This window comes from Melanotaenia boesemani, chromosome 5 (genome assembly GCF_017639745.1).
Source record: "Melanotaenia boesemani isolate fMelBoe1 chromosome 5, fMelBoe1.pri, whole genome shotgun sequence".
NCBI lineage: Eukaryota > Metazoa > Chordata > Actinopteri > Atheriniformes > Melanotaeniidae > Melanotaenia > Melanotaenia boesemani.
This window is the reverse complement of record NC_055686.1, coordinates 29,357,779-29,379,725: the sequence shown is the minus strand read 5'-3', so window position 1 is coordinate 29,379,725 and position 21,947 is coordinate 29,357,779. Positions and strand designations below refer to the sequence as shown.

The window sequence follows — 21,947 nt, the reverse complement described above, 5'->3', positions numbered from 1 at the left end:
TGGACTCCGCCAAGGCTGCCCTTTGTCACCGATTCTGTTTATAACTTTTATGGACAGAATTTCTAGGATCAGCCGAGGTGTTGAGGGAATTTGGTTTGGTGGCCTCAAGATTGGGTCTCTGCTGTTTGCAGATGATATGTTTTTTTTGGCTTCATCGGGCTATGATCTTTAGCTCTCACAGGAGCAATTCCCAGCCAAGTGTGAAGCGGTCGAGATCGGAATCAGAGCCTCGAATTCAGAGACCATGGTCCTCAGCCATAAAAGGGTGGAGTTCTTTTTGCAGGTTTGGAATGAGGCTTAGCCCCAAGTAGAGGAGTTCAAGTATCTAAGGAGCTTATTCACAAGTGAAGAAAGGATGGAGCAGGAGATTTACAGGCAGGTCTGTTGTGGTGAAGAAGGAGCTGAGTCAAAAGCAAAGCTCTTGATCTATGTTCCTACCCTCACCTGTGGTCACGAGCTGTGGGTAGTGACTGAAAGAACTTGATCACGAATACAAGCGGACGAAATGAGTTTTCTCCGCAGGGTGGCTAGCCTCTCCCTTAAGGTGGATTTATGCTCGGCTAAGGTGTAGCTGATGCTGGTGAGTTTGCTCTGCACTCAAGCGTAGGGGTACGAGTCATTTTGGTGTTGCAGTTTCTCCTCCTAACCTGAAGGTGGCAGTAGGGGTGGTGTCGGCCTGTAAACTCGCCAGGTCGGAGTTCTTTTGATGGTTCACTTCAGTTCGGTAGATATTTTCTGTTTTAAAACAACAATGGCACCCAGTATGGTTCAGTGTCTTCATTAGCTTGTGGAAGAAAACGAAGAAATATTTTGATCTGCTTCTCATCAACTTGATCCACTGGTTATTGTTTTTAAAAACAGTGTTTGCCACACAAATTTAACGAGAAGATCCAGATATCCAGTAACACGTTATCCCAAACTGACCAATAACAAGGAAGTACCACCGCATAACTGTCTGCATAGCAGGGGTGCACATCAGGTCTGGAAGAGGTGCACGTCGAGCCTCTGCAGAGCTACGCCGAGCCTACAGCGGTTATGCGGACACACACAAGCATAAATCTGCCGTTAGAGATAGGGTGAGAAGCTCTGTGTTGGGGAGGGGCTCAGAGTAGAGCTGCTGCTCCTCCACATCGAGAGGAGCCAGATGAGGTGGCTCAGGCATCTGGTCAGGATGAGGTGTTCCGGGCATGTCCCACCAGGAGGAGACCCCGGGGAAGAACCAGGACACGCTGGAGGGACTACTTATCTTACAACTCTTAGTTGGCCTGGGAAAGCTTCCGTGCTTAAGGCTGGCACACATTACAGGATTAGAGACCACAAACTTAATAACAAAAGACAGATACCACAAGATTTCTCTCTTCTGATCTTATAGTGTGGTGTGCACTTCAGAGTACACCACACACCAACCAATTCTTCAGCAAAGTATCAGGTTCTTCACACTCAATATTCCAAATCTGACATAGTCAAACAAGCCTTCATTGTAAACAAACATGGCGGACGAACGTGAAGAAGCAATGATAGTTTTTTTTTGGCTTCTTTCTTTCCAAAACAAAAACACACACACAAGAAAAAAGAAACAACTATGGAAAAAGTTTCTGCAAACAACCGGTTATGGGAATAACAGTGTTATAAATAACAGCACTATAAATAATAGTTATGATTATTATTGTAGGAGCCATATTATTTCCCACTTGAAGTATGTGTGCACTTGCGTAGTGACACCACTGGTGATTGTGGGTGGCACCGTGGGTGGCACTTTGGGTGTGTTGAAGTTATTAATGAGTGTGCTCACATGTGTTGGTTTGGGGCCTGGAGCATGGAGACAGGGTGAGCTTGAGGTGAAACTTTCTATTAACCATCATTGTTATTATCATTGTCACTGTCATTGTATATTATTAACATCATTTAAATGCATTGTTTTGATACAACTTTACACATCCTGAAGCTCATCAAACAAAGTATGTGTATGCTTCTTGAGATTGTGATATGGATGTAAAACAATAAAGCATCGTGACATGTGCACTGTTTTAGCGTGATGCGTTTTGGATAAGTCCTCAAGTATTAGCCTGTCGCCGTGAATTAAGGTTAAGGTTAAAGCTGGTGAACCGCAATAATTATAACTGAAACAGTTTTTTCATCAGAAAAACATCTAGAGCTCCAGCCGAGGGGCATGTTTTTTTGTTTGTTCTTACTTTCTCTTCCATCAGTCAGCTGTGTTAGCTTGAGTCTTGATTGGCTTTTGTTGCGGTGTACGTGCTCAGCTCCTCTCACTGCACATCCCACACTGCAGGATTTCTACTCACAAATATTAAACAATTGCATTGTTTACGACCTCTCCTTCCGATGTCTTCAGAGCATAAATTTAGGTGTTAAGGTGGTAAAAATAGTTTTCTGAGGTATTCCAGAACACTTGTGGCTGTATTGATCATGGTGATGAAGCAGCTTTTCATGCAGTGCTGCCTGGGGTTTCTTTCATGAAAGTCCAACAGTGATTTCGGTCCTTTGCCTTCAGATTTTCTGTGAATCTCTGAGCATTTTTACATGTTTTGTGCACTGTAGATTTTTAAAGACCAAAGTTCTTTGCAACTTTGCATTAAGAAATATTTTCTTTGAAATGATGAAAAAATTCCCTGACAGGGTAAGCACAGAATGACAGGCATCCTTTGCTTTGGAAAAACGAAGTCTATGATGAATCTTTATTTTATACCCAATCATGGCACCCTCACCTCTCAACAATAAATGCAGAATCTTACAAAATGCAGTTACATGTATTTTCTACTAACTCTGTATTTCTTTGCCTTTCTCCCAATGTTTTACAATAGTATTACTAGCATAAATGAGTTATTAGTTATTTGTTAATTTAGTATTTTTCTTTTCTTTTCTTTGTCCTTGTTCAGGGACATGGCATAAACATCACACTCCTCATCTAGCCTTCATCACTTTAAGAAGGAACGGGAGCAGTTCTGGCGCTGGATTTTAGTCATGGATCAGCAAACCTCAGGGCAACACAGTCAGCCCAGCCAAGATTCTGGCTTTCAGTGGCTTTCTTTTGCTTATCAGGGCCTAACGGAGATCCCTTATGATGCCATACTAACACAGACAGACACCCTGGAGGTGCTGGACCTGAGTTACAACCTGCTGGATGAGTATCCTTTTACTGTTATATAGAAGAGCAACAGTCATTTAACATATATTCCTAACACCTCTTTTTTTATGATTTAACCTTATTTAAAATAAAAAGTTAATCTGCACGTATCAATGTTTCAGTATTATTAAAACAAGTGTCAACTGAGAAGAGGAGGTTTCTGGTGACAGTGACTCCTGAAGAGAAGTTATGTTAGCGCCCACTTCCTGTTTAGAAGCTAACAGCAAACAGATTTAGCAACTAGCCTGTTAGCATAATCAAACATTTAGCAAATAAAAAGTTTACTGTTATTTTTCCAGCAACAGGTCAAAATCAATTTAATTTTTTTTTTTTTTTTTTTTTTTGCTTTGTGCCATTTGTGTATGCTAGGATTTAAAATATTTCTAATAATAAGCTGTAAAGCAGCATTTGTAGACTTCATGAGCATGAGGTGTGTTCATCTTCAGACACAATGATGACAGACTTATTTTTTCAAATAATATCTTATTTCATAGTCTCACTCTGCTGATTTTAATTCCAAGAAAAGCAGGTCTGCTGCCTGATTAGGATCAGGTGATGTGGAAAAACCTGTTCCAGAAAATTCCACAGCAATGCAGAGGCCACTGGAATGTGGCTGGATGGAGGACAACATGGAAATATGTTAAAGTGGTTACAACCAAATGAGTCCCACATCCAGGATGGTGTTTGTGTTAATCTGTTATAAGGTTTAACTTGATTTTAGTTTTGTTTGTGAAATTTTTTTCCACCAGTTAAATTCTCCTGTGTGTTCACAAACAAGTTGCTGACCATCTGCTTGCTGTATGCAGCTGGACGGGTAGTTTAAAGACACGGATGAGTCAACAGCTCGCAGATCTCCAGAGTTAATCATTTACAGTGCACTGCTCACCTTTACTGGCATTCTGTCAATATACAGTTTTCCAGTGTGTGCATTTGTGCATCTTCAACATGTGTCTGTGGTTGCAGCAACATTATGTGTGTATGCTGTAATATGCATCCATTTCTCTATCTCAGTCCTGCAACACATTCCCCAGTGATGTCAGTTGATTGAAATCATGATTTACTTGAAAATCAGTATCTGAGTCTTTAAAAAGTGAAGATGGACAGAAAATCTTGTTTTCAACAAACGTGTGAAAAATCATTTATCAATGTTCTTGAAAGAAAGGCCAGAAAGGATTCAGCTGTTTCTTTGGATTTAATGGGGAAAGTGTGTCAAAACTTTTGATTGGTGTTTATTACAGCAGCAAAGCTGAGCACGGGGAGGGTACAGACTCTTTCTGACCTGCTGCAGTCCTGATCTGTCCACGGCTGAAAATCTTGTGATAACAGGGACCCCTTACTATCATACATAATATACACATACATAAAAATTCCCGAAACTCCTGATTGGTTGATGTTCCTGCAACAATATAGAAGTGTTTCCCTTTTTAATCAATAGAGTAATTGTTTGCTCTGAGAGCAAGATTTCTTATTTTCACGCTGAAATATCTTGTTGCTCTCTCTTAAAACTCTGCTCTCACACACAAAAATTTACTTCTTGCTCACAAATATATTGTCTTCCTTTCAAAACTCTGCTCCTCTTCTCAAGTTTAGGGTTGCAGGTTCAAATGTTCTGCGGTCCAGCTTGGTCTCTCTCCTTCACACTCAGACACATTCTCTGCCCTAACAACTGCTGCTCCTGGATATTTTTCCTCTCTTGGGTTGCTGAATAGGCTGTCACTGCTGGGCAAAGTGAAGGGAGCTAAGCCTGAAGGTAACTGTTGCTAGCTGCTGGGTAAAGTGAAGGGAGCTAAGCCTGAAGCTAGCTGCTGGGTAAAGTGAAGGGAGCTAAGCCTGAAGCTAGCTGCTGGGTAAAGTGAAGGGAGCTAAAGTGAAGGGAGCTAAGCCTGAAGCTAGCTGCTGGGTAAAGTGAAGGGAGCTAAGCCTGAAGCTAGCTGCTGGGTAAACTGAGGGAAGCTAAGCCTAAAGCTAGCTGCTGGGTAAAGTGAAGGGAGCTAAGCCTGAAGCTAGCTGCTGGGTAAAGTGAAGGGAGCTAAGCCTGAAGCTAGCTGCTGGGTAAAGTGAAGGAAGCTAAGCCTAAAGCTAGCTGCTGGGTAAAGTGAAGGGAGCTAAGCCTGAAGCTAGCTGCTGGGTAAAGTGAAGGGGGCTAAGCCTGAAGCTAGCTGCTGGGTAAACTGAGGGAAGCTAAGCCTAAAGCTAGCTGCTGGGTAAAGTGAAGGGAGCTAAGCCTGAAGCTAGCTGCTGGGTAACGTGAAGGGAGCTAAGCCTGAAACTAGCTGCTGGGTAAACTGAAGGGAGCTAAGCCTGAAGCTAGCTGCTGGGTAAACTGAAGGGAGCTAAGCCGGAAACTAGCTGCTGGGTAAAGTGAAGGGAGCTAAGCCTGAAGCTAGCTGCTGGGTAAACTGAAGGGAGCTAAGCCTGAAGCTAACTGCTGCTAGCTGCTGGGTAAAGTGAAGGGAGCTAAGCCTGAAGCTAGCTGCTGGGTAAAGTGAAGGGAGCTAAGCCTGAAGCTAGCTGCTGCTAGCTGCTGGGTAAAGCAAAGGGAGCTAAGCCTGAAGCTAGCTGCTGCTAGCTGCTAAGTAAAGTCCCCCAGCAGAGAGGAGCCCAGTGCATCATGGGACGTCCCCCAGCAGCCTCGGCCTATAGCAGCAGTAAAGGATGGATCAGGGTCACCAAGCCAGACCTGCTAAAATATTTATCAGGAAGGAAAGTTTTAAGATGATCTGAAGGTAGAGAGGGAGCTGGTTCCTGAAGGTCCTGCTTGTGTTGCATTCCTGAAATAGAAAAATGGATGTGTACAACTGAAAAATCTTCGCTTCATTCAGACTGCACTGAAATTAAAAGCAAAGTAAAATGAAGGATGAATATGTGCATGTCCAGTGTGTTATCCTTCATTCAGTCCTTATTGGAACCCGGCTCTGTTGGGGCGTCTGGAGAAGCTCAGCACTCTGATTCTGGACTGCAACAACTACACGTCTCATGTGAAGTTTCCCTACATGTCCAGTGTCACCACAGTGTGCATCAACAAGAACAAGATCAACAACCTGCCCGTGTTCGTGGAGGAGCTCAGGAGAAAGTTCCCCTGCATTAAGTGAGCCCACTTTTTATTCACTATTTTATTTTCTCCATCAAACTAGAACTTCTGTTCCTTGTTCCATAATCCTCTCTGTTTCTTTCTGACCACAGGATTCTCAGTATGATGAACAATGAGGCAGCACCTAGTTATTTCAATGGAGGAAGTCTGACCCAACATATAGACTACAGGTGAGGACTGCTCTTACTTTTCTCATGAAAATAAGGCTTATAAGACCTCTTCATCAGGACCACCTTCTAGTACCGGGTCGGACCTTTTTAATCCTGGTGTGCTAGATGGAAGCAGGTGGTGGAAACCTTCGTCAGAGGTTTTGCTCCATATTGACATGACAGCATCACACAGTTGCTGCAGGTTTGTCGGCTGCATCCATGATGAGAATCTCCCGTTCCACCACATCCCAAAGCTGCTCTACTGGACTGAGATCTGGTGGCTGTGGACTCTGTTGGAGTCCAGTGAACTCATTGTCATGTTCTAGAAAGCAGGTGGAGATGATCTGAGCTTTGTGACATGGTGCATTATTCTGCTGGAAGTAGCATCAGAAGATGCTCCACTGTGGTCATAAAGGGATGGACATGTTCAGCAACAATACTCAGGTAGGCTGTGCTGGTTAAACCAGGCCACGTTGGTACTAAGGGGCCAAAGTGGACCAAGAAGATGGGTGGATCCATATTTTTATGATGTTTCCAGCAGAATCTGAGCCTAGCATCTGAATATGGAGCTGAAATGGAGACTCATCAGACCAGCAACGTTTCTCCATCTTCTATTGTCTAGTGTGGTGAGTGTGTGTGAATTGTAGCCTCAGTTTCCTGTTCTTAGCTGACAGGAGGCACCCGGGGTGGTCTTCTGCTGCATTCTGGTCCAGATAAATCCCTTTCTTCCTCATTCTGATGCTCAGTTTGAACTTCAGCAAGTCGTCTTTACCATGACTACATGCTGCTGTGTGATTGGTTGATTGGATATTAGCGTTAACAGGAAGTTAAACATGTGAAGCTAATTGGGTAATGTTGTTGTAACACATTCTTGCTAATGCACTGAAAACATGGTCTCCTAAGTAAAAACAGAAACTATAAAAAAAAAAAAAGAAAAATCAATAAAAACTGCCAACATAACTAATGAATGAATAAAAACAAATGCCTGGGTAGATTCTTCAAATTTGATCTGAAATCAGGAGTGAGGCAGGACATCTGACCTAACTTTAAGGCTTTTCAGGTCTTGTAGAATCAGGGTCTGTCCTGGTTTAAGTGGAAAGCCACCAAGCTGCAGAGCTCCATGCTCTGGTTCCCTCTGAAGCTCCACCTGCAAGACTTCTTTTACAGAGTCCACATCTGACAGCAGAATTTGTTCAGGGCCCAGCCAGCACTCCCCTCCCTCGTCTACTGTCAGGGGGGTGGTGATGACCTGAAACAGCACGCATGTCATGCCTACACTCAAAAAAATAATTTGTTGAATGAACTTAAAAAAATCATGGAAATCATTTCCACACAATTAAATTACTCTTTTTCAAAATTAAACAATTAGTTTATTCAATCCGATATACTTAATTTGGGTCAACTTGATTATTTTGCGTTTATTCTACTTAATCTTTCTTTCTAGTTTAACCCATTTTAAATGTGTATGTTCAACTTTTAAGTATTAGTTTTGATTTAAACAAATACTTTCGGTTAAGCCAACTTAATTTGCATGGGTAAAATTAACTTCAGATGTTATACAATCTCAACTCATCAGAAACAAGTTTCAACAACTTATCTCAATAGAATCAGACTAAAAAATAGTAAATAAGTTTGATTAACCCTGATATATTTGGCTGACCCAAATCAAGGATATCTGGTTTAAAAAACTAAAATGCTTAAATGTTGAAAATAAATGAATTAATTAGGTGGAAATGATTTCCATGATTTCTTCAAGTTCATTCAACAAAACAAAAGGAAAATAACTTCCGGATGGCTGTAGCTCAGGTGGAAGAGCAGAGAGTCGGTGGATTCGAATCCAGATTCCTCCAGACTACATGCCTAAGTGTCCTTGGGCAAGACACTGAACCTGAGATGGCCTCTCGATAGCCCATCGGGATCATTGTCATATTGGGATATACACATTCAAGATATTCAAATTGAAAAAGCAAAAATATAAACAATGTAGATTTATCCCGCACTCTTCCTGGATGTACAGCTCTGGAAGTCACAAATAAAATGCACTTTCAATGTTCTTCTGTGTTACGTTTATATTTTCTGAAAAATGCTTGCTTTCCACCAGCCCATATTTATATTGTATCGATATGGAGACATCTGGAATGAATATTTTGTCTATATCGTTCAGCCCTGGTGTGAATGGCTGAATCTGACGCGTATTAAAGTGCTTTGGATAAAAGCACTGTCCATGTACTATTTACTTCTTATGTGTGGTGCCAAAAGTTGGAATAAAAACACAGCTTATTTGCTTTCAATCAAACTCTTATTTGTGTAAAGACCGTTTAGTCTTACATGTTGACAATGGTTTACCAAAACTCCGTAATTACATTAATAAAACATAAAACAACAGCACACAGTTTCTAAAAACATGAATTTGTAGTGCTTACTTTATGAAAAACAAAATGAGGTTAACTAAGGTTATAATGAAACAAAAAACAATACCCTTAATGGTACTCCTGCCAAGGAGGTCAACATTCTTACAGCACATTTACATAGATCTAAGTGGATACAACTAAATACAAAAAAAAAAAAAAAAAAAAATGAAAACCATGTGTTTTTATGAGTAAAAAAAAAAAAAATACTAAAGTGCAACTTTACTCAATATGTCATCGCTCCTTACAGTTCACAGAACGAGGAAAAAGATGCAACAAGATATATGCAGTCTTCAGTTTTTTACATTGCTGTTCACATATTTCTTTTAAATCTGCTTGGCACACTAAAAGCTTTTGACTGACGTGATGAAACAGTGAAAAAGTTGAAAAATGTAATATGAAATCTTTAATAAACTGATGAGGCTAGAATTCTCCCAAATCCAAACTTAGCTACCAGCTGTGTTTTGAAAGTTTGGCTGACCACCCGTTTCCTTGCAGATCCTGAACAGCTTCAAACATATATTTTAACTCCTAAAATATAAAGAAAAGGTGTCCTTGGATATCCAATCTTCAGTATGTCACATTGTTGTTCCCATACTTCTCTTAAATCTCCTCAGCCCACTAAAAGCTTTTTGCTTTCAAAATTGTTATAAAGTTAAGACATCAAATACATCTTACAAACTGCTTTAAAGTGCAAATGAAACTAACAATCTTTGTAAGTAAGAAATAGTATGGGCAGCCACTAAAATGTCGTTTTTAGAATGATGAACGTGCTAGCAGTGTTTTGAGAGTTTGCACTTTGGCTGACAGCTTGTTTCCTTCCATCTCCATTATGATTTTCTGCACAGCTTCAAATGTATATTTTAATTCTGGAGGGTAACTAATGTTCAGAGAATACACAAGTCCGAGAAACATTGCCATTGCGAATGGGACACTTCTCAAACCACTCAGTACCTCTACCCCCTCCAAAACGATTCCAATGTCCTCAGGATCGTCATCACGGTCTGCACCATTGTGTCGAACCACATAGATCCCAAAGACCGTTTCTGCCAGGTCTCTTTCGATACACTGATCATCAGTCTGTGGGAGAACAATAAGGAAGGTATAAACACAGATTTTCTCAGTAGGATTTCATCATGCATCATTCTTGTACAGACCTTACTCTAAAAATGACATGGAAAATGTGATCTAAAAGATATGACTTGTAAATTTCAAATTCTAAAATGGCAAAAATTATGGAAGCCTCCTTCATAACACGGAATATTTTGAAATTGACTAATATGTGAGTGCTTTCTATAGTCCTCAATAATCGAAGAGTTTTTTAACATGCCTGAGCCAGCAAGTTCAAAGATTCTCTGTCTACGCAAGGTCTGTAAGGAGGTGGAGTCAGAAAGCCTGTGAAGCCTTGCAGGACAGTTTTTACACCACAACACGTGGTGCTCTTTGTCAAACACATGGGCCCTGATTTATTAAACGATTGTACGACCAAAATCTGTACGTACAATCATTTCCACGCAAGACTCGGCATTTTTCAATTTTGACATGAGCGTAGGATACGATCAAATCTCACGACAGCTCTGAGTTTTTGTACCCAAATCTGAGTCAGTGTGGGTTTGCGGTGCAGCTCAGCAGAACCTTAAAAGTGTTTATTGGAAAAAAAAAAAAAATTCAAACTGTCATTCAAACATGTAAACAGCTCTCGAAATAATAATAATAATAATAATAATAATAATAATAATAATAATAATAATAATAATAATAATTCCAAAAAGGCAGTGATAACAGCCGCTGGTCTTTGAGGTGCAGAACGAGGGACAGACGTGCACCCTCGGCTCCTGTGTCCTGGTTCTGGTGGTCTGGCTCAGCGGGCCACTCTAGGACTATGATGCCATGTTGCTGGTGCCTGACTCTGAAACATTAAATCTGAATAAAAATGTGAACCCGTGTAACATGTCAGCTTTGTGACAGTAACTAATTACAACCCTCCGGATCCGCTGGATCTGTGTCTCCACTGCCTGCAAATCCAGAGAGGGAGTCGGACCCGATTATCATCTCCCTATCACTATCATCTCCTCTGTAACGGTCAGAGTCGGGCTGGGATCTGGCTGCCTCCTCCAGTCTGCTGCTGAGCCTCAGCAACATGTTTTTTGGTGGTGAGTTTTAAGTCTGATCACTTCTTCTTTACCTGGCAGTTTAGGTAAAGAATTTACTGTTGAGATGAAGACACGTATACATACGTGATCACGAAGGCAGTTAACAGCCGCGGAGTTGTGGATATATATATATTATGCTACTTGAATTTTATTAATACCTCAGCTGGAGTCCGTTCCACAACTCGTGGCTGTTAACTGCCTCTGTGATCTTTTTCCACACTGCAGATTTGTGAACAACTTTTACTCCGCTTTTCAGGTGGCCAAACAACACATCTTTATTATATGTAACCTCACAGATGAGGGTTTCTACCTCTGAAAAATTTATTTTCTTCGCAGTACTTCTCTTCTCCATGGTTTCACCTCATTGGGTGAGGTCTCTGAACCATGAATATTTATCCATGGGCGTAACATTTAAATGACAATGAAAATCAGCCGTGGCATTTATCAAACAGCGTCTAATCGTACGAAGAGACTGGTCTGATACAAAACGTTTAATAAATCACACGTGGGTCCAACCGTATGATCATTTTAACTAACAAATGTGCGCTTATTCTTACGATCGTTTGATAAATGAGGGTCAAAGAGAGGACATTAATCAGATCATTGCCTGCATCACTGATTATACTAAATTCTGTCAAGATACCACCATCCACCTGCACAAGGCTTCTTGTTCTGATGGAATAAGTTAGAATTAGACACTGAAGCAGGAGAGGGTGCCGGTATTCTGGAAAACCTTACACCTGGTACCAGAGCTAAAACTTTTAATCTTATGTGGTCAGATAAATCAGACAGACATGGGGAGGAATACAGAACGCTGGTTCTGATACAAATCTGAGAAAAGGGAGATGGTTAATGACTTCAGAGGAGGAAACCTGTACACTGCGCATCAGGACCCTGAGAAAGGAAGTTGAGGACTTGGACAGCAAATTGGACAGGAAGGTCAACACAGATGCTGTACAGTAAGGAGATGAGTAGCAGGCCTCTAGAGAGCAACCAAAAGTGTGCCAAGTGCGACAAATTTTTTTAGTCATCCAGTACAACAAAAGAACAACATGAGAATCACATATTTAGGGATCATTATAAAATGTGGAATATTGTGCAATTTTCTAAAGTAAGGTCGTTTTATATTGCCCTAGGTAAATTTTCACTGCGCCTGACAAAATAAAACCACAAAGTTGGGATGAAAGATGAATGCGTGTGAGAGATGTGTGATGGCTGTTCAACATACCGTGTAGTCCTTCACAAATTTTTGTGGATCCTCATTTAAGTACACTGTCAAGCCTCTGAGGATGCATTCTCTTTTGACATCAATGCTGTCAGCCTAAAAATGACATTTAGAAAGGACGTTCACACCCATTAAGATCAATACCAACTGGTATGCAAAATTTCTAAAAAAAAAAAGAAAAAAAAAAAACTAGATGCAACTTTAAGAAGGCAGCTTTAAAAATAATTACATTTTAATAAAATGCTCTTAACTTTATATCCATTAGGCAGTTCAAGTCTGTGGTCTCTGTTGGCCTATGAAGAGACTTACAACCTGCCATGGGTGCACCCTGTATGTCATCCACTGGAATCCAGAAACCAAAACAAAAGAGATGCAGGGGTAGCTAAATGAGCAGTTCTGAAAAAATACTGGAACAATCATTTGAATTCTACCAAGTATTCTCTACTTTTATATTAATTTCACATCTTTAAAGTGGAAATAAAGCAGACAACCAAGTTAACTTTATTTACTAGATTGACTCCTTAACCAACACACTAACAGTGGGTTTGCGGCATCAATCCGCCATAAAGAACGAGCACAAAAACGTGCCAAGAAAACGGAGGAGTGACAGGTAAAGTTAAGTGGGAAGGTACTAAGTCATCAAACCATGTTCCCACTTAACTTTACCTGTCACTCCTCCGTTCTTTAAGGCGGATTGATGCCGCAGACCCACTGTTAGTGTGTTGGTTGGTCAGTAGAGGTGAGGTTATTGGCGGTGAAATTAAAAACACTCGGAGCAGCTTCAAGGGAAAGTTTGGTATTTTGCAACCTGGACTTATTTTCTAGCATTAAATACTATCATTTACTCACCCAGACAGTTTTTGTGTAACTTGAACTCCTTCGGGAGATATTAAGATCCACTAGCGATCAGCGTACATCCAATATATATCAAACAATATATTGGATACCAGTTTTTTAAATGCCCCATGTGCAATGGAGTTAAAGGAATACTTCACCCTCATGCTGATTAACACTCTGGACACTTTCTTGATATTTATCATGCAGCCGAAGATGTGGAATGAAGACATCATTCTGAGGGTAAAGTATTCCTTTAACAACATGGTGAGATAACAATGTGGAGCGCTTTCAATAACTTACAGTTGAGGCCTTTTTATCTCTTTGCTTAGATACCTCTGATACTTAGTCACATTATCATAACTTTTGATAAGCTTCTTGACTTAAATATTTGAACATAATTTCCTGACCTCTTATCTTACCCGAGTCATTGGAAGCATCACTGCCTTTATCTTTTTCCCAAGGACTCCTCCTTTTCTGGCAAACACTTTCATCAAGTTTTCAGAATGTGCATCAAGTTGCGAGAAGAACTTGGACTGCAGCTCAACTGTGGTTATCCTCTTGAATTCTGCTTTCACCTAAAAATTAAACAGAAAAAAAAAAAAAATGATCATCGTGCATTTTAAGAAAGAAAAAAGAAAGCATTGTCATTATATTTACTTACCTCCCTCACATTAAAGAGACCTGGCCACCTTGCTTTGAAATCCGCTACCATGGGTGCATCTTGGACTACCTCAAGACGTCTTAGTGCAAACGTTTTGTCCATCATGGCAGCTACTTTGTCTTCATTATTTCGAATCATTACTTCAGACAGGAGTTTTACTCTTATCTGCTCCAAAGTTTCAGCTGTTTCACCGGCTGGATATGGTGGGCAGTAATTCACTTCAGCCTTTTTAGGTTTCTTAACACCATAGGCAGGACTGCAACGATCATCAGGTTTGTGTTTCAGAGAATTCACAGTCACTTCTGGACATCCAAGTCTCCTGAGCTTTGATCTGTAGTTCCCAAGTTTATATTTTAAACTTGTCTTCCAACCACCAAATCCACTTATGGAACCTGGCTCTTTCAAGCAAGGATGTGCCGTTATAAGAGCTGCTGCTACCTCACTGAACTCTGCATCAGAGAGGTACACTTTGTGCTTGACAATAGTTTCCATCAAACCATCCATGATTGCTGACTTAAGTTTTACATCAGGATTCAACAAGGATCAAGTTTCTCTGAAAGCTGTGTTGGCTTTTTCAAGCTGCAGTTCAGTTTCATAAGAAAACTTAGGAATGCTGAAAACAAGGGGCCAACTGGATGACCGAGAAGAGGTTGATTCAGAAGAAGACAGGATATCTGTGTCAAATGAGTTACCAGATGCAAATGAAGAGCGGTCATCTGGTGACTGGGAAGCTGCAGCCGCCGAGTAAGAAGGTGGTGGAGATCCATCAGATAGGCGAGGCGTTTCTGCATCCAAGATTACTCTAAGAGTACCTTTATCCATGACATCTGACATTGATTCCAAGTTGGTGAACTCATTGCCAAAGTCAACATCCATATATTGAAGTCTGAAACTTCCTTGTATTCCACATTGTTTTTTTATATTCTCTGTAAGTTCACTGACAGATCCTGGAATGCCATCTGGGAAAATCAATTTGTGTGAGTTGTTTTCTCCCAAGATTACTCGCAGCTTTGCTGGTGTCGACATCTTTCAACAATCTAAATATGTAAAATAAGGACAACAAGAATAGGTTTCAATATTAAAAAAAACACATACATTTGTGTTTCAAGACATCTTACAAGTTGATAAATCGTTTCAGTGTCACCATTTGTGTGGGTCCAACAAAATAATCTGCCAAAGGGTAGTCATCAGCCAGTTCATCAAGCCTAATCATGAGAGTTTCAGAGGCTGAACTTGTGAGCTCAAAAGCTCTAAAATGTTCTCTATACCACCCATAAAGTCTCTTCACAATAAAATATGGTTTGTCATTCACAATGTAGACCTGAAGAATTTCTCCAAAAGTTAGTCTATTTCTGTTGCCTCCCAATTGCAGCATTGCAGTGAATTTACACATACAATATTAATTATCAATGCACAATATTGCTAAAATAATATAAGCATTATCTGATAGGTCAGTGAAGTCACTAGTTATTTTTTAAACCTCACTATGGACTGATTTAGCATAGGTTACTGAGATGCTGAAGAAAAGTGTGGAAAGAAAAAAAAAACAAAGAAAAAATGCCAAAGACTGCAGAGAACATTTGACTTAACAGATTAGCTTTAAATAGTGTATATCTCAGATAATGTATCGTCATTAAGAAAACCTCCCAACATCATCATGCAAACATCATGCATCAGTTTGAGTCACACTGCACTTCAGAAATAACTATAATGGAAGTTTCTGCTTGTTTACACTTCTCAGACCCAGCTGTTGCTCCAGCAAAGAAAACTTTTCTATCCTCACACCTCTGAAAACGCGGACTTTCTTCTCTGGCTCTAAGTTGTTTTCTGATGTGCACTCTGGTGGCGGTGTGTGCAGACACGTCATACATGTGTGTCTCCAAAGAACTAAACGGTTAGTGGCTAAATATTATAATTTGAAGACGACATGTAATTTGTCTCTAAATAACATATGTCCTCCTTTTTCTGTACCGTAAACGGCGCAGCTCTACCCCGACACACCGGCGCGCGCGCACACACACGTGAGCTTCACCCCTCCACACACAGTGCAATGAGAAATCAATTTAAGGATAAGTAATTTTTTTTCAACCTGGAACTATTTTTTTAGCATGAAATACATCATTCACTCACCCAGACAGTTTTGGTTTAACTTGAACTCCTTCGGGAGAAATTAAGATGCACCTGCGATCAGCGTACATACATAATGGGAGTAAACGGGGCAGGTTCGCGCAGCCAATAAATAAGGCAATTTCTGAACAAAACTTCATTTCACCAATGTGTTTTTATGAATCGCTTCTCTGATCCCTCTGTGAGCTCCATGCGGCTCAGTCGTTATTTACAGCCATTAACTTTAAGTGGCGGCTTTGATGACGTCACTTCCAGGCCGCTTCACAGTGCCTGTAATGGCTGTAAATAGGAACGGATCACCATAAAAACGCAACTCCAAGCTACATGGAGCTCACAGAGGGATCACAACAGCATTTCACAAGAACACATTGGTGAAATGAAGGAGTTGTTTTTTTTTTTTTGTTTTGTTTTTTTTTTTTTTGTTTACAGAAATGGCTGTATTTAGAGCCTGCCCCACCCACTCCCATTCTATTTGATGTACGCTGGTGGCGAGTGGATCTAAATATCTCCCGAGGAGATACAGTTACACCAAAACTGTCTAGGTGATTAAATGATCGTATTTCATGTTAGAAAATAGCCCCAGGTTAAAAAAAAAAAAAAAAAAAAAAAACGAATTTATCTTTTAAAACGTTCCCAAGGAAGCAAATAAAAACATCCACTGGGCTTAGCAAATTTAATAAAAATACAATTTCTGAAGATGACATGAGGCGACAAGTGGTGCAAATAATATCACAAACATGAACTGACATCATAGACTGTAAAAGACTGACATCCAGTAACATTTTGAACTAATTAGGCTAACCGTCCTCCCCTTGCATCGTGCTACCTACAGTGACCTAGCTAGCAACTGTTTGGCTTTGATCAAGTAATACATTAATCAATCAAATAATAATTAAATGTATGTATGTATGTATGTATGTATGTATGTATACAAGATGCATTCAAGCATGGTGTAAATTTTTTCAGATGACATTAGATTCCAGCTTACCTTAAACTTTCCACATGCTCCTCGTTTTGCCTGCTGCTCGCTGTTCTCTTTTTACCTCGCGACAGTGTCCGGGAATTTCCGTGTCTGTATCTGAACTTGAATCCTTCATGTTAGCACAACATGAATTAATCAAGTAAATAGTGAGTTTTAAGGTTTTACGTTAAATTTACACAAAGTTATTGTGTAAATCTACAATCACATTTTATTTAAGTAGAAACTACATGTTAGAGTTGAGAAAATTGGACAAACTGGTTGTTTCTATTTTTTGAGTGTAGTCCAGACAACTGCTGCTCGCTGGATGTTTTATCTTCTTCAGACCATTCTCTGGAAACCCTAGAAATGGTTGTGGGTGGAAATCCCCGTAAATACTCAGACCAACAACCATGCCACGTTCAAAGTCTCTTAAATCCTCTTTAAAAGGAAAAGCCTGAACTTCAGCAAGTCGTCTTCACCACGTCTACATGACTACATGCTGCCCTGTGATTGGCTGATTAGATATCTGTGTTAACAAGCAGGTGGCGCTGATGTACAGGAGGTGTGCTTGTATTTCTCAGTGTTAACAATGGTTTAAAACAAGACGCAAACATGTTGTCTGCAGCTGCTTTCATTTTTACTGGAACATTTGCTCCCTCATGTGGTTCATTAACGCAAGAACAAAAACCTAAATGTGTGGTTCTATCTCTTCCTGTTTGATGATGTGTTTTTCATCATTTCAGACTGAGTCGTGATGATTTGTTTGCCAAGTTAACAGGCTAATGGACATGTTTTAAAGATTTAAAAAGAGGAAAGAGGCTTTTAATGTACCAGCTCGGGGAACAATGCAGCAGCAGGTGCATCTTTTCAAACAACCAGCCAGGCTTGAGTCTGTACGACCCGTCTGCAAACGTCTGTATTTGCAAACCTTTTGTGCCTTGTTATTTAGCATCTTTTCTTAATATCACTGCTGCTGGTCGGCTGCACGGTAGAAACATGCAAACCCACTAATCCAACGTTGCACAGATGACGGGGCAGCTGTTTGCCATGACTCACTCCAGAGAGGTCCTGTGGTTAAAAAAGATTTTATAACTTTCATTGTTGTAAGTATTTTTTCAAAGTTTGCATTTGATTCATAATTAATAGTTCTCACCAACAAAATTAAAGCAAACTAAGCTAATATAATAACAAAGCACAAAATAATTTTCTTTCTCATTGCCTTTCTTTTACCATTAATAATCTGGCTAAACTGTTAACACAAACAAACCAATAAATAATTTGAACTGGTTGGTGCAATTCTTATTGAATGCTTAAAATATTTACTTTATCTATTAGCTGGAATAGCTTTATTCTGTGGAGGGTTACAGGAGGCTTTAAACTGACATGCAACATGCAGAACTTTTGTTTGGAGGAATACAACCCCACTTCTAAAGAAATAGGCAGAGTCGCTCAGATAGAGGTTCACCAATCTGAGACCAACTGGATCTAAAACTGTCGAACAGTTTCAGAAAAATGTTGCTCAGACTTTGAAGATCTACCATCTACAGTGCAGAATATCATCAGAAGATTCCGAAATCAGGAGGAATCTCTGTGTGCAGGGGACAAGGCTGGATGCTGGTGATCTGGGGCCGTCACACAGCAAAAATTGACTAAGTTTTACAACCTTATATCCGGCCAGAAGTCTTTATGATATGGAAAGATGAGCTTCTGAACATAAGAAAATCACTTAAATTGAGAAGATTAAGACTATAATTAAGTGAAATAAACAGCCTGTGCAGGAAGATAATCACACTTGATAAGATTTACTGAAATAAGAAAAAGTATCTACGAATCAGAGAAGCGAGAAACATCTTAAAACAAGCCATAAAAACATTCATAAAAAGTCCATTATTACATTAATCCTTATTACCAATCACTCCTTTAAGTGCTGGTTCATTTTGACTTGGAGAGTAAATATATTTAAAGAAAAGAAGCTAAACTAGATGATTCTTCTGAGCTGTTAGAGGGTTTAGAGCAGGGGTGTCCAGCTCCAGTCCTCAAGGGCCACAATCCTGCAGGTTTTTGATGTGTCCCTGCTCCAAAACCACCTGACTCAAACTGATGAGTCACTGTGCAAAACTTAATAGGCTGTTGGATTATTTCATTTGAGTCAGGTGTGTAGAATCAGGAAACATTGGAAAATCTGCAGGTTATTAGCTAATTTTTTCCATCACATGGTGAAATGTCTCAGTTTCATATCTGATATGATGTTTATCTGCTACTGATAATGTTTAGAAATCATTGAATGCTACCTTTTTATGCATTTTTACAGACATCTTTTTTAGAAGTGGAGCTGTAGATCAGATCACGTTGGAGCCTGATCTCACCACAGAAGATCTAAAAATATCAGCTTTGCCAGTTCTTGTTTCCTTACCCTGTTTCTAAAATGGATGGAAGCTCAATGCTGAGTCTGCTGAGTCATCCCCATGGGAAGATTTTCATTTTGACAACTTAATGGTAAAAAGGAATAAAATGTATAAAGGTCAAAGACAGAAATAACTGTTAACGGTACATGGCCATTCATTGGGTACAGCATGAAAAACCATCATGCCAACATAAGTAATACAACCAAACATGCTCAGGAGCACGTTGGAAAAGAATTTAACTCCTTACAGACCACAGCCGCACTAGAAACGCAGCTTGAAACTGTTTTACAAGAGGAGGATGAGAAAGAGCATCCAGGCTGCCATCTAGCTGTGAAGTGTGAGGGAGCATGGTGTGGATGGTGTGAATGACTTTAAATGTGTGGAGGACCACTAATGCAGAGGTGGATGCTGGAATTCTAAAGAGGGACTGCTGCCATTTTTTCCTGGGAGGTTGACGGTTGACCTGAATCTGCATGGTTTCATATTGTTCGTCCTCCCTCCTGTCCACATCTGTCTGCAACAACTGGTCTCCTCAGTTCCAGAAGTATTAAGTGAAAAGTGCTTTGGGTGTCTTGAAAAGCGTGTTATAAATCTAATCCATTATTATTATTATAAGTTCAGACTGAGCATCAGAATGAGGAAGAAAGGGGATTTAAGAGACTTTGAATGTGGCATGGTTGTTGGTCTGAGTATTTACAGGGATTTCCACCCACAACCATCTCTAGGATTTCCAGAGAATGGTCTGAAGAAGAGAAAATATCCAGCGAGCAGCAATTGTCTGGACCAGGATGCAGCAGAAGACCACACCGGGTGCCTCCTGTCAGCTAAGAACAGGAAACTGAGGCTACAATTCACACACACTCACCAACACTGGACAATAGAAGATGGAGAAACATTGCTGGTCTGATGAGTCTCCATTTAAGCTCCATATTCAGATGCTAGGCTCAGAATCTGGTGGAAACATCATGAAAACATGGATCCATCCATCTTCTTGGTCCACTTTGGGCCCCTTAGTACCAACATGGCCTGGTTTAACCAGCACAGCTTACCTGAGTATTGTTGCTGACCATGTCCATCCCTTTATGACCACAGTGGAGCATCTTCTGATGCTACTTCCAGCAGAATAATGAACCATGTCACAAAGCTCAGATCATCTCCACCTGCTTTCTAGAACATGACAATGAGTTCACTGGACTCCAATGACCTCCACAACCACCACATCTCAGTTCAGTAGAGCAGCTTTGGGATGTGGTGGAACGGGAGATTCTCATCACGGATGCAGCCGACAAACCTGCAGCAACTGTGTGATGCTGTCATGTCAATATGGAACAAAACCTCTGAGGAAGGTTTCCATCACCTGCTTCCATCTATCACACCAGGATTAAAAAGGTCCGACCCGGTACTAGAAGGCGGTCCTGATGAAGAAATAAATAATCATAAGTCATTGATTCCTGATTGCCAACATTTAACAAACAGACTTGGCTGCAAACATTCCTTCAGGCTGGACGAGATCATGGTTTTAACTGCATGTTTTCCCTCCTCTCTCTCAGACAGTATGTGATCAGTCAGATCCCAGGTCTGGAGATTCTGGATGACACAGAAGTTCTGGACGAGGAGCGGGTTCAGGCCCGGAAGACCTACAGGCTGCAGCATATCGGTCTGAGCAGCAGAATGAGGAAGGAGGACTTGTCTAGGAAACACATGCATAAGAAGTCCAACACCATCACGAGGCAGTAGCTCTGAGAATTTACCGTCCGTGTCATGTCTCTGAATCTGTATGTGCAGGTAAATATTGTCATGTTTTAATTATGCAGCACAACACATTAAAGAAGAAATTATTTTCACTCAGCTTCGTATCCTAGTTTGATTTTCCTGCTGCAACCTCAGACGAGGCAAGAGAGGCCAGTCAGATGGAAAAATTTATCCTTTAGTCTGATTCTCTGTATTAATTTATTTATTTTCTAATATTTGTTTACAAAACAAATGACAACAAACATTATGGAGGACCTAAATTAGCAGAGGACACAAGAAAATGATGCAAAAGAAAATAATCATTTATTTATTTATTTTCTACATATCCAGGCATTTCTATCTCGTCCAGGAGGTTTACAATCCAGCCACTAAATGTAGTTTTATTCAGACTCTATCTGGCAAATCCACAATGATCCATGATAACAGCATTATTTATCACATTTCATCATAAAAAGATCACTATCACTACTAAGAGACTCTATTTAGACCTGGACATGATGATGAAGCCCCTTCCTGTCAGACTTTCCACCAATCAGAGAGCTTAGATTCACGGTAATGTCCAATCAGGAGCCGCCAAAGATCAACCAGTGAGCAGAAAGTTCTATGTGTGTCTGAAAAGAAGAAAAATAAAGCTCCTCTATGGCTGCAATAAAGCCAAGAAGACGTTTCTGATGCACGGTGGCGCCTTCATGCTGCTTCATCTATCGATACATTCATTACATACCAAAGACAAAAGGTTTGGAGTTTAAATAGTTATCATGGTGGCAGCAGTGGTTATGGTAAAACTACACAGTATATAAGAAGTATATGACTGTACATAAGTACAACCAGAAGAACAAGGGAACATGTAACATACATAATGAATTCATAACAGCAGGTTTGGCAATAACAATTAAATGTATATTTCAGTAGCACTGGTTTTCTGGGTGAATTTATATAAATGTATATGTATATATATATATATATATATACATATATACACCTCGGTTAGGTGAAGCATCAGAGTTGTTGCTGCTTCAGGTACATTATTATG

General features: G+C 40.1%; 2 protein-coding genes across 4 annotated transcripts; one reads left to right on the top strand and one right to left on the bottom strand.

The window, feature by feature from the left end:
- The first annotated feature begins 2,977 nt into the window (after positions 1–2,977).
- Positions 2,978–20,941, top strand: LOC121639393 (leucine-rich repeat-containing protein 72). The gene is made up of 4 exons (XM_041984587.1): positions 2,978–3,146; positions 6,042–6,233; positions 6,329–6,406; positions 20,713–20,941. Exons 1-4 carry the CDS (start codon positions 2,983–2,985, stop codon positions 20,897–20,899), a joined length of 621 nt encoding a protein of 206 aa, XP_041840521.1. The 5' UTR covers positions 2,978–2,982; the 3' UTR covers positions 20,900–20,941.
- On the bottom strand, positions 8,527–17,053 carry LOC121639392. Of its 3 annotated transcripts, XR_006010149.1 has the most exons (6): positions 16,785–17,053; positions 13,670–14,706; positions 13,428–13,583; positions 12,401–12,513; positions 12,175–12,267; positions 8,527–9,873 (listed from the first exon to the last, which is right to left on the bottom strand). XR_006010149.1 is itself a non-coding variant. In XM_041984585.1 (5 exons), exons 2-5 carry the CDS (start codon positions 14,171–14,173, stop codon positions 9,550–9,552), a joined length of 1,077 nt encoding a protein of 358 aa, XP_041840519.1. In that variant the 5' UTR covers positions 14,174–14,706; positions 16,785–17,053; the 3' UTR covers positions 8,527–9,549. The 3 variants fall into 3 exon arrangements, 2 of the variants coding, with proteins under 2 accessions (XP_041840519.1, XP_041840520.1); XM_041984585.1 differs by lacking the exon at positions 12,401–12,513; XM_041984586.1 differs by lacking the exons at positions 12,401–12,513; positions 16,785–17,053 and adding an exon at positions 15,800–15,860.
- Positions 20,942–21,947: the final 1,006 nt, after the last annotated feature.